The sequence below is a fragment of the Cryptotermes secundus genome, unplaced genomic scaffold (assembly GCF_002891405.2).
Source record: "Cryptotermes secundus unplaced genomic scaffold, Csec_1.0 scaffold652, whole genome shotgun sequence".
Classification (NCBI taxonomy): Eukaryota; Metazoa; Arthropoda; class Insecta; order Blattodea; family Kalotermitidae; genus Cryptotermes; species Cryptotermes secundus.
The window spans coordinates 678,856-692,066 of record NW_019737992.1 but is presented as its reverse complement, the minus strand read 5'-3'; the positions used below and the strand labels follow the sequence as shown (position 1 = coordinate 692,066).

Sequence of the window (13,211 nt, the reverse complement as noted above, 5' to 3'; positions counted from 1 at the left end):
TTTTATACGCTGGTCGGTGGGGCGGAGCCAAACTCGAAAGTGAGGAGCAAGAATTGATTGGCTAGCGCGCGTAATGGTGTAGACGCGGGCTAGCGCCGAGCGTAGTATAAATGCGATCGTTTGAAGCAATCTGATTGGTTAGCGCGCGTGATGGTGAAAAGTGATGTGAAGAGCGAGCGTTGCAGAAATGCGTGATAATGTGGGATGTTCCCACATCACTCCCTCCCTTGTGAGAAGTGATGCTGCTTGCGAAGTGTATGCGGCGTCTATGCTGGACCATGATGATCCAACGTTGGAGTCGTTACTTGATGTTCACCACACGCGCTTCCAATCATGTCGGGGTCACAAATGTGGCTAGCTCGTAGGCTGATGATGAGCTGCGTTGAACTGAATTGAACTGAATTGATGAACTGAATAACTCGGCTCTGGAATCGCTCCTTTTTATACGCTGGTCGGTGGGGCGGAGCCAAGCTCGAAAGTGAGGAGGAAGAATTGATTGGCTAGCGCGCGTAATGGTGTAGACGCGGGCTAGCGCCGAGCGTAGTATAAATGCGATCGTTTGAAGCAATCTGATTGGTTAGCGCGCGTGATGGTGAAAAGTGATGTGAAGAGCGAGCGTTGCAGAAATGCGTGATAATGTGGGATGTTCCCACAACCTCAAGCAGATAACAAAAAAGGTGTGTACATCAAATTTTACTATATATATTTAACACATTAATCTGCAGAATCTCCAATAAAAGTACTGGCTCGTGGATGAGTATATTCTTTTTTGCTCTTGTTCGCTTAGGTATCATTTTCATTTCCCTATTAGGGTTTTACTAAGTCTGTCTGGTAATTACTACATATAAAAATAAATATTTAGGACTGTGATTGCACTTCTACCAGCGGCGTGTGCGCGCACTTCCACTAGCAGAGTTTAAATGCCCTACTGGCCAAAATGGGGTACTTTGGCCACGATGACTATACTCATCACTGGCACGAACGGGGCACTTCGGATGTTAAAGGTTAATGTTTCACTTAAATTATGAACATCAGAATTAAAGCGAGAGAAAATGAAGAGGTCTTTGCAACAACTCTGAAATAGTATATACATGGTGTGTTCAAAAAGTATCGAACCTTTGGTCGGCATAAATACATTTATTGATTTGGAGGTACAAAACCCTAATCCCCTTCAAAGAAGTCTCCTTGGTAATGCACACACTTCTCCCATCGCTTCCGCCATTGTTGGAAACACTTCTGGAACGCGTCTTTTGGAATGGTGATCAGCCGGGCCGTCACATTCCGCATGATGTCTTCTCTTGACTCAAATCAGGTTCCTTTCAGCAGCATTCTCAGCTTTGGAAATAGCCAAAAGTCACACGGAGCAATGTCGGGCGAGCAGGGAGCCTGACGAACCACAGGGATGTTGTGTTTGGTGACAAAAGTCTGAATCAGATGCGCAGAATGCGCGGGTGCATTATCATGATGGAGCTGCCAAGTTTTTGCTGCCCACAGATCCGGTTGTTTGTGCTGCACAGCATCACAAAGGTGATGAAGGACCTCCTGGTAGTATTCCTTTGTGATGGTTAGGCCTTGTGGTGCTTACTCATGATGCACAACCCCACGGGACTCGAAGAAAATGGCCAACATGACCTTGACATTGCTGCGGACATGCTGTGCTTTTTTTGGGTCTTGGGGATGTCGGATGTTTCCACCGTGACGACTGCATCTTGGTTTCTGGGTCGTACCCATAAACCCACCACTCATCGCCTGTGATCACGGTGTTCAGAAAGTTGGGGTTACTGTTTGCATTGTCCAGCTGGCTTCCCACCATGGCGGCCTGGGTCTGGTCAAGTGGGATTTGTGGTGGACAAACTGGCACTGGGGCAGGTTTTTTCCGAGTACTTCGGTTTCCCCTGCCAATCTTCATTCCGCCAAATTCTCCATCATCATAATCACCTGGGGCAGGCTACAATAGGCCAATCAGGGGCCACTATGCTGAATGGACCCAGTTGNCTTTAAAAAAAAAAAAAAAAAAAAAAAAAAAAAAAAAAAAAAAAAAAAGAACATGGTTTGGGTCACTCTGACTTGATGGAAGGAGTGCCCATCCCTTCTACATTTACAAAATAACTTGCTGTACAAACAGATCACTAAGGAATTTTTATTTTTTCAGTGTTTGAGTGCTTATATATTTGATGAAAATGAAGTAAAACATCATTAAGGTGCTATTCACTATAACACACAAAAAGCTATTTTAACTGTACAGCTACACTTTATTATATAATCAAAAACATTCTCATTATCACAGGCTTGTTTTTAAACTCATCACAATTATAAATAAGAATTATAAGACAACTAGTTTATTGAAACTACTGATATATCATAGTCCAAGAGAAAAATATTTACTTTATATGTATTTCCTTACAAATATGCAACCTGACCAATTAAGGACCTGGCAAAGAGCTGCATGGTGAGTACAACAGCATATGCAAACCAAGCAACTGCCTGGGGTAACACAATTTACATTTTCTTTGTCATTAATTGGTGATAATTTAAACACATTATGCTACAAAGTGAATAGAACTGTTTTGGGGATTTTGACACCAGTGATGGTTTTTGTCCCAGTGTTTGGGAAGTTATGTCATTTTAACTGTAACAAAGTTCTAAAAAGTTAATCTATTTTTCACTTGGGGGGGGGGGTTGTTCAGCAGTAGAATTTCTCATTGCCTGGAGCAGTATTTAGGTTTGTGCCAGTCCTTGTGTTTCAAACAGTTTCAGTCTAACAAATATTCCTGTAACGTTTACATTAATATATTTCAGTGAAGGATTCAGATAACCATGTCATCCAGTGTCTGAAGTGCAAGGTGAAGACTCATTGTTGCTATTTCCATTCGGACTGTCAGTAGATGAACTGTTCCCCCTTTTCATGTAATGTCTATCATCAGTGCCAACATCTTCAACTGTAAACAAAGAAGACAGCATTAGAGATGTTTACTAACAATGCTGAGAATTTATAAGGTTCTATGCTACAGAAGACCATGTTACTGTCTTTCCCATATATATATATATATGTTTTCTGGGGTATAATACATGTTTTGTCCTGTAATGAATGAATGAATGAATGAATGAATGAATGTACGTGTATGAGGGGTGGGCCATAATAATCCGGCCCCTTGCACCGCGACATTCAGTGATCTACTGTGTTTCTCCTTTTGATTAACCCTACACTTCAAATGAAATGTAGGACTTTGTTTATTGGGGCGTCATAGTAGTCATTTGGTTCCATAAAGAACTGGCCCAGGTGATGAAATATTAAATAAGCTGTGGCCTCACAATCACATAGGATATGTGTGACTGACTCATCTTCTTCTAGGTACCTTTCACAAGTGGTTTGTCCTGTAAAGTGCTGCCTAAAATCTGAGTGCATATTTTAGTCCAAGAGTAAAGCAGAAGGCAAAATGACTGAAAATGTCCCAAGAGAGAGATCACAGGAATGTTACCCCCATACCCCACATGGAAGCACCTTATGGGCAAGTTTATTATCTAGAACTGAAACGTCTTTGCACATTGTGCAATTGCCACAAGAGCATAAATTCGTAGGTGATCCGGGATTTTATCAGTGGCTTTGATTTTTGCCTGTAATTCTAAGACTGTTATGGTACATACGATCTTTTTAAATACCATATGAACAGCAGTCACAAAGATTAAATTTGAAGAAATAAGGGCTTTGTGCTCAAGGCACTGTCTAGTATTTCTGAAGGAAATAGTAACCAGTGTTTTATATCTGCAGCTGCTTTATAATGATGAATGGACCAGTATTTTTTAGAAAGACTGAATTACCATGCACTGCAGATGCCCTGCTGGACAGGGCAGAGACAGAGTTCTATCTTCTGGTATCAATAACTCTGTTTAGTCCACTGAAAAAAGTCAACTGACATTTTGGAGGAACATATCACCTCCATCTCTGGGGTTAAAGAGGAAGCCAAGCGAGGAACCAGCACGAAGCAGGCAACAAACAAAGCTCTACTCTCTTGCTTGGCTTACTCTTCAATCCTTATGATGGGGCAATATGCTCCTGTGAAACATCGGTTGACTTTCAACAGACCACACGGTATTATGTCCCAGAAAATGGTACTCTTCTTTGATAACCTTGTCTTTCAACAAGCAGTCTGACTTGGATGTTATTCATCAGATGGGGCTTGAGGCAAATACAGCAGTAGGCAAAGGGTGGGAAGCCTTGAGTGCCATCATCCCCACATCCATACGACTTCTTTCTGTGACCTTACTATAGTAAAGGACAATCTGATTATTGAAAAAAATGGTGTATTTCTGAGCATACTAGGACTGTCATCCATATATACAATATACAGGGATGAGCAAAAATATGGAAACATTCTGTATATATATATTGTAACGTGTTCGGCTACTGAAGACACTGTTTGTGGTTATGTAAGTTAGCAAGTAATTACAAATATGAGAAAATGGCGGCAATAAACTGAATCATAAAGTATGCCGAGTTCATACTCCCCCCCAACCCCCCAAACCGTGCATGTCAAACTCAACTTGTACAGAGGGCCACCAGCCCTCTAAATAATAGTCAAGGGCTGCACTTCAAAATAGAAATATACATTAGATTTTGATACAAGGAAATTTAATTCTATTTATTACTTAGGAATAATTTCAATATAATTACCTAAAGTGGAACACTTATATTTTGTCCACAAATCAAACATGTAATTTTACCTTCAAATTCACAACAGAAATAAGCGATTTCCCATTTTTCTTGAAAAACACGGCGCTCACTTTCAATAGTTCTTTTTTTGCTACTTAAATATTTTGAAAGCGACATTGCCCTTTAAAAGTTACTGTACATATACAAGAAAACTCGCAGTTGATAATTTAATGTTTAATTATAACCTTTATACATTCATCACAATATAACATCAGCACCTGTCGCTGTGTGAAAAAGAACTGAACGACAATGTACAAGAGACTACTGGACTAGTAGGAAGGTGTATCTTGTCTCAATGGTCATAAAAGTGAAAGATTGCTAGCAGCCCATTAGCAAATGACTGGGGGTTGCAAGCTAGTTTTGAAGGTAGAAATCCCTTGCACTTGTCTGTCAGTTGCCACCCTCCTTGCATTCTTACTACGCCTCCAAAAGGGATTCTTGGAAATACTTGGGGTGGTGAGGCTGTGCGGATTTTAGTGCATTAACCCTCTGAAATACAATAGTTTGTCCTTCACGAACTTAGTTGGACCAACCCTTCTGCAACTCTCAGAATCACTTTTCCTGCAGCCTGCTAGTTTATATCTGCATGAGACTTCTTGTCTTCTGGTCTGTTGGGAAATTGTCTTTACAAAAAATATTTCTACTAAAATTGTAATATTGATTTTAATATCAATTAGCTCTAAAAGATGAGGGGCCGCATTTTGTGGCTACAGGGGCTGCGTGTTTGACACGGCTGGTCTAGATTGTAGAATTGGTTAGTACATGTTGCTGGTCTATCAAGTTTAGTACCTTGGTATAAATGTGACTGTCTTTCCAGGACGTTTCAGTTCATAACATGCATATTTAGTGACAATCTAAATTCAAACTGTCCTTTAGAGGGTGTAATGTATAAGAATTGATCAGTTACATAAGTACAATGTGACACTACAAAAATTGCCTACTGAAATTTCATTGGGTTTATGCCAGTAATTTGTAGTGGCTAAACAGACACTGGATTGTTTCCATACCTAATCAATTTAAAGTCAAATTGAAGGACTTTTTGAGTAATAATTCCTTCTACACACTTGATGAATTTTTTAATTGATGATTTTATTTTGTTAAACTAATTATTAATTCTTCACTTATTATTACAATTAACATAATAATATATATAAAGGGCCTTGGCAGAAATATGATTGCTTACTATATACTAATTGTTATTCTGAAATGTAATTATATTAATTTATGTATTCTTGAATTTATTTCTATAACTTGTTTTTCTACGTTTTTATTGTATCTATGTTAAGATTCAAACTTGACTATTTCCACATCTCATGGAACTTGTTTCTGTATGGATCTATGGAAATGAAATAAATGAATGAATGAATGGATAATTTAGGATTTAACAATTTACACAAATGACTGCTACTGTGAACATTTTAGGCTACCATAACAATATCAGGTGCCTAATGGCAGCAGAAAAATTCACAAACCCAACTTGTTTGTCCAGGTTATGAAATGATCAATACCAAATGTTGCAGGGGCTTGTGAAGTTTCACCTGAATGAGATGTAAACTAGTGTTCAGGCGGCTCCAGGCACCAATTGTACAAGACTGCCAATTCCATCTGAACACTGACACTTTATTCACCTCCTTTAATATGCAGAGGAAATAAGCTGTTTATAAAGTTAGATTTACATTATTCATTGCAGTAAAGATTCATATTGTGGTGTCCTGGGTTATGACACCATGTAGTCTGCAGCACTACAGAGGAACCTACTTCTCCCACTTTCAGGGTTTAAGATCAAAGACAGAAGCAACGTGAAGGCCCATAGGGTTGTGATATGTTGAGGGTCCCACACTATCTAGACAATCACCTCAAAGATGGTGGTAAGGTTGTCAGCCTTATGCGCTGGCCGCTCTTTACTCCGCAGGAAAATTATTTAATTAATTCCTAGTACTCATTTCTATTACAGGCTGAGTAAACCCCAGGGCCTAGTGTGGCTGGAAGGATTAGCTCAACTGAAAAAAATCCAATGACCTCATTGGAACTTGAATCCGCGACCTTCCGGCTTGTAGCATTGTGCCTCAACCAACTATGCTACTGCGTGCCCGTCAGATTACAACAGAGTCCACAATATGAAGTTGTCTATTGTTAAGTACAACAAGCACCATGGAGAATGTTATCTTTTGTTGTATTTTTAGGTTGTTTGAATCTGAGAAAGTTGAAAATATACAATACCATCAATTTTATAAGTCAAAATAAAATGTTAACAAAAGCTACTGCATCTCTCATGGATTGTACAAGTACTTTCCTAAAGTAGGCTTATGTGATCTCCATCCTGTCTGTGTATCCCCACCTATCAACTTTTGAATGCCTGAGTCAAACTTGGCATGTATATCATGGCAACTGAGCCCATCTCAATGGCATATTTCATAAATCTCTCCTATCAGTCAGTGAGTTTGTATGTGTATCCCTCCTACTGTTGAAAGGCAACAGCTCGGTTAAGTGTATTCTCCTTTTGGTACTAGACAATGGCTCAGTAAACACGTTCCCACAGCAATGAATACATGTAACAGAGGAACTATTGCATGCATCAGTTTCTAAGAGGTCCATGTCTTCTCAAAGGAGTCTGTGTGACTATTTGTGTATCTCCCTACCATTGCTAGGTAACAACTCGGTAAAGATATTATAGCAATGAAGAATTTTTGGAGGCATTGTTTTCTGTGCGGTCCATTCGTTCATTCATTCATTTATTTATAGTTCCAAAAAATCCATAGAGGCATCTGGTTCAGATATAGAACAAGTCAACAAGTCAACATATCATATCAAACGGAAGTAGATGATTAGTTCTTCCCTGTTCTTCTTGCTTATACTTTGAAGGCACAACAGTGAACTTTTAAAAAATAACAAAATGTCCAAGGAGGAACAAGTGTCATCTGTTTTCCTTCAAATACTTCAATCTATATGGCAGGCTACAAAAGAACTATAAATTCATAATTTTTCTATTGAAGGATCCATTTCTGTGCACAACTGCTATGTAGAGATTATGACAACATTAAATTTGTCAGATGTTACCTTGAATTTTGGTGCTGCTGGTGGATGTCATCATTAAAATGTACAGAATATTTCATATGAAGTTTGTAGGTATGTTTGTGGTTTATCTCCCCACAAAATACACCTTAGTTGTTGCCATCAAACCAAAGGTAAATACAGATTTCATGTGGCCACCACAGTTTTATGTTTATTACTGTGTTCACAAAAGCATGCCAATGGACCATATCTGAGCCAGATGAATCCAGTCCATACCCTCAGACAATACTCCTCTATGATTCCTTCTAACACCATCTTCTCTTGTACATATAGATCTCCTAAACGATCTTTTCCTAAGGCTAGGGGGGGGGCAGATATATGCCTCCTCCTCTCCATGGACTTGTGGAGAAAATCAAAACTGAGAAATGATGAAAATACAGTAAAGAGTAATACCGAAAATTACAATTTTTTTTTAATATTGTTCTATCCTTAACACATTCAAGACCGGAGGGGCCAATTGACCCTCTAGGTTTCTATAGCGTTGTGGACCGGGCAAGCCAATTGGCCCTTTTCTGACACGTTATGTTGCAATGGACTATATCTCGCTGTGTGGCCATGTTGCATCATAACTACTGCATAGCTGACCTCAGGAATGTTTGCTAGCTTAGCCAGTAACATGATCACGCTCATTTCCTCTCACACCCTAAAGAAAAAATCCTTTGTTCGAGTCCAAGCTTCCACGTATGAACCAGGAAGTTAGCAGCGCAACATGGATCAGACGAAAGCAGTTGCAGGCGAAGCGTTCTCTCAGAGAACAAGAAATATTAGATTTGTTCTCCGATGAGCTATCAGATTTGCCAACTGCTTCGTCTTCTGATAGCGAGGCCAGCCTCAGTGAAAGTGACAGTGACAGGGGCCACAGGGCCCCCCCAAAATATTGTGTCCAATGAAAGTGCGAGTCCGATGATTTTCGGTTTTCAAAAAGTTGAACAGAAATTCNGCATTTCTGCTGAATGTGGCAAAAGCCTGGGCTACAGACCACATGGTGGCAGCAGAACCGGCGGCAGACACAGTCTTAGCGCGACCAGGCCCGTGTACCCCCACCCCACGCAGGCCTCATTTTGACCCCCCTGGACGACTCTCGGGTGATATGCGGAAACATACCCTCGTGAGAATTGTGAAGAGTGAACATTTCAAGAAGAAGTACCCTTCTAGGCAGTGCCGTGCGTGCGCAGTCCACAAGAAGAAGAGTAGGACTGCGTACATCTGCAAATTCTGTGTGATGCCTCTTCACAAAGGGGAATGTTTCCAGAGATATCACATGCACAAGCACTTCTAGGAGCTCTGGTAAGTGTTCTCCAAAAATTTTAGTTCATAAAATTAATTACGAGATTTTATATTAATTTTTAAAGTGAACAGTGCACAAGTTAGGGTGCTAGGCTTAAAAACCCCGGTCCACAGGGTGATTTAAACATTTAAACAACCAGTCCGCAATGTGTCAATACTCTAGGATGATCAGTAAAATGGCTTAAACATAAGCTTGCAAGAATATTTTTTGCCTGCCATTCTTGGAAAAAATTCTGCCAGCATCCATGTCTCTTTCCTTCATGTTTCCTTTACTACATTCTTGTATACATCTCTCCCATGTATACTGCATGCTCATCCAATTGATTTGATCATTCTAGTAAAAACTGCAAATTATGAATCTCTTCATTAGCGGTTTCCTCCAGCTTGCTATCATTCATATCTCTTAGGTCCAAATATTCTCCTCAGCAACCTGTTCTGAAACACCCTATAAAAACAAAACACCAGTTTCGAAAAACTGTTATCACAAAAAAAAAGAGCTAAAGTGCAGTTAGCATAGCAACTGGCTAGGGGCTGGATGACCTAGGGGTCAGAGTTTGAGCCCCACCCAGTCTCCTGTCCAATGGATACCGGGGGTAACGTGGCTGGGGCATGAAGCTGTCCATTCACTTCCAACTAGTGCCAAGGTTAAGAGAGCACAGATCGATACATCCACTTCCCCATACACCTTCATGACATAGTGCTTAATTAGTTAAGCATAGGGACAACTTTACCTTTTTTTATTACTTACTCATACTCATGGAGCTGAGCCCTTCTTGAGGTGCCGCCAATTCTGCAGCTACTCAAGAACTTCCCAGCCTTTTATGGAACCCGAAGGTTCATCACCATGTTCACAAGAGCCCTCCACTGGTCCTTATCCTGAGGCAGATCTATCCAATCCATACCATCCCATCCTATCTCTCTAAGATCCATTTTAATACTGTCCACCCAGCTATGCCTTGGTCTTCCCTGTGGTCTCTTTCCTTCTGGCTTTCCCACCAATATCCTATACGCATTCGTCTCCCCCATTCGTGCTACATGACTTGCCCACCTCATCCTCCTTGACTTGATCATTCTAATTATACTTGGAGAAGAGTACAAGTTATGAAGCTCCTCATTATGCAGTTTTCTCCAAACTCCTGTGACTTCATCTCTCTTTGGTCCAAATATTCTCCTCAACACCCTGTTCTCAAACACCCTCAGTCTATGTTCCTCCCTTAATGTCAGAGCCACACCCATACAGAACCACAGGCATAATTATAGTTTTGTATATTCTAATTTTCATGTTTTTGGACAGCAGACGAGAAGACAAAAGGTTCTTGACTGAATGGTAGCAAGCATTACCCAAGTTCAATCTCCTCTTAATTTCCTCCTGAATCAGGGTTCGATCTGTTATCGTTGTTCCCAAATATCTGAAATGTGCCACATTTTCAAAACATCTGTTTCCTATCTTTATATCATGATTTTGCCCTGCATTTTGATGACGAGACAGTAACATATACTTAGTTTTCTCTGTGTTTACTTCTAGACCAACCTCTTTACTTGCGTCAATTAAAGTTTGTGTGTTTTTCTTTCTGCTATCTACATTATCACCCAGTAGATTCATATCATCAGCACAGACCAACAGCTAATGTGTCCTGTTTAATTTCAGTCCCGTCGGGTTTCCCTGGACCTTCCTAATGGCATATTCTAAAGCAAAACTGAAAAGGAGTGGCGATAAAGCATCACCCTGTTTTAGACCATTCTGGATAGGAAACTTATCAGACAAATGTTTACCTACACGGACTTTACTATACATTTTGTTTAAACACATTTTAATAAACCTAACTAGTTTCATGGGTATCCCAAACTCTATCAGAATATTTATTACCATACAAAATTTCTGGCCCAAAAATTGAGTGTTTCTAGTGTCACTTCTGCTTTATAAATTCACTTTATTACTGTGTAGATACTACTGATGTTACAAAACTACGGAGTACATAGAAGAGGGAGTGGCCTCTAGTGACATGATATTTATGTAATGTGTTGTGAAGAACAGCCAATTTGTTCAAAATTCAAAGAGGGGGTGAGAGATATAAGACTGTACACATGTAATCTATCCTTGTACAAGGAGGATAGTATGCCAAAATACTCACATTCTTCATGATTTTCCCTTAGGTCTTCATTACTTTTATCCCTTTGACATCGAGTTTCTTTTAGTAAACCTACACTTGCAAGATTTGTAGACACTCTGGTTGTTTCAGATGATGACCTCGTTTTGCTAGGCCCTGCTTTGGCATCAGCTTCATCTTCTTCCTCTGCATTATGGCCTTTCTCAGTCACTGCTGAAATAAGATAAATCCCATTTTTCAAATGAATGTTTTTGTCTGTTTCATACACATAGTCATAGAGATTGTTCTTATGTTTTCATATTTTATTAAAATAACAATGTGCATGCAAACTATTTTAACATAAGTGCACAACATATGTCACTCAGCAAAACAGCTTTTTGAATATTTCTCTCATTCTACTGTTCTGTCTTCCTATGTTCAGTTATGATAACATAGTGTTAACAGAATAACAGTAATTTGGCTTATTTTGAAGTTTTTAGAGCCTTAGTATGTCAGCTATCTATAACAAACAGCACATACCAATGTGACATATACATATTACCTCATAATACATAACTGCTGGAAGCAAAGTAACAATGCATTCTGCCACTGGCATACACCCAAAAACTTGCAACAATCTGTCCTTTCCTTACAGTTACTATGCCATGCATTCACTGTAGATTTTGAATGAATAATATAAACTAACCATACCAATCTATGGTCACTCTCAAGTCTGCTGGATATGTGCAAGCATAAAAATAAAAAAGAAATCTCCATAAAAACACAGCTTCAATCTCACAAGTCTTCCAGTATGTATCATACAGCTACTTTTACATCAGATATGTAAAAATTCAATATGAAATGTTATGGGCAAGGGACAAAAGTAATAGACTCCAAAATCACTGACTAAATATATATATCTATCAAGAACAACAATAATCACTCACCCCTCTCCCTTATCTCACCCACAGTGTCTGAACTTTTTCCTGGAGCCCTGATGTGCGTGAAACTTGCAGCAATTACACAAATGCAAAAACATACACACATGGACTGACATTTAGGCATGACTGCCAACATTACTGTTAGATTAGTGAGTGTAGGTTGTCACTACAATAATATGAACAGTGTTTACCAGAAAATGCTTGGGGATACTGTGATGCCAATTTAGTTTTCATTACTCTTATTCTTCTAAAAATGGTGTCTAAATCTTTCTTCATTTCTAAGAGTAGTTGTGTATGCTTCTTAAACTCTGCACCGGCTGATTTTAGGCGATTTACAGAAAGAGCATTACAGTTGGTTAACATTTCATTCGTCTTTTCAAATCTCTGTAACCTGCAACAATATGACTGCACTTTAAAATAGTACTTCTGCTAATCTTACCAGTCTTATGGTAAATTATTCAAACATAACCTATAACTTCAGCGGTTTGGATAGAACAATTATAAATTCCTTACATTTGTTTCTGTGCTCTAATCATAGCTTCTACATCTTGCTGGTCAACAATTCCGGCTAAACCTTGTATAAAAACTTCTGGCGCTGTATAATTTTGAAAACATTCAATACTTCCCAGATCACTCTCAGGCGTATTTTCTGCCATTTTTATTCCATCAGCATTCCCACCCAAGGAGTTTGAAATGTATAGTCATGAAGGGAAATTTCATTCATACTGTTTTTAGTGCGGAAGTTCTGATAATGCCACTATATTTATATTCATTTCTGCAATTTAATAAACTGACTTTTTGTCTTGCCCCAAAAATTAACAGCGTTCTATGAATTCCTTAGTACTGGCCTCGGATTAGTAAATAGAGGTACTGCCCACGGGTTAGATTTACTATCTTTCGAATTGATAACCGCAATACTGGCTCTATGGAAGTGTTCGAAGGCCTTACCGCAGTGAGTTCAACCCGTGGTCCGCCGGGCAGATGGTGCAGTCCGCGAGTAAATTACACAAAGGGAAAAATACAAATTATAAAATTAAAGTAATATTCTTAATGTATTTTTCAAATAATGTATGCATTTACAATATTTACATTTAAAAACCATACTTACTTATG

At 39.2% G+C, this 13,211-nt stretch overlaps 1 protein-coding gene across 1 annotated transcript; it reads right to left on the bottom strand.

The window, feature by feature from the left end:
- Positions 1-2,107: 2,107 nt before the first annotated feature.
- On the bottom strand, positions 2,108-12,866 carry LOC111870661 (kxDL motif-containing protein CG10681). The gene is made up of 4 exons (XM_023863131.2): positions 12,612-12,866; positions 12,290-12,489; positions 11,203-11,391; positions 2,108-2,939 (listed from the first exon to the last, which is right to left on the bottom strand). Exons 1-4 carry the CDS (start codon positions 12,752-12,754, stop codon positions 2,821-2,823), a joined length of 651 nt encoding a protein of 216 aa, XP_023718899.1. The 5' UTR covers positions 12,755-12,866; the 3' UTR covers positions 2,108-2,820.
- Between the last annotated feature and the right edge of the window lie 345 nt (positions 12,867-13,211).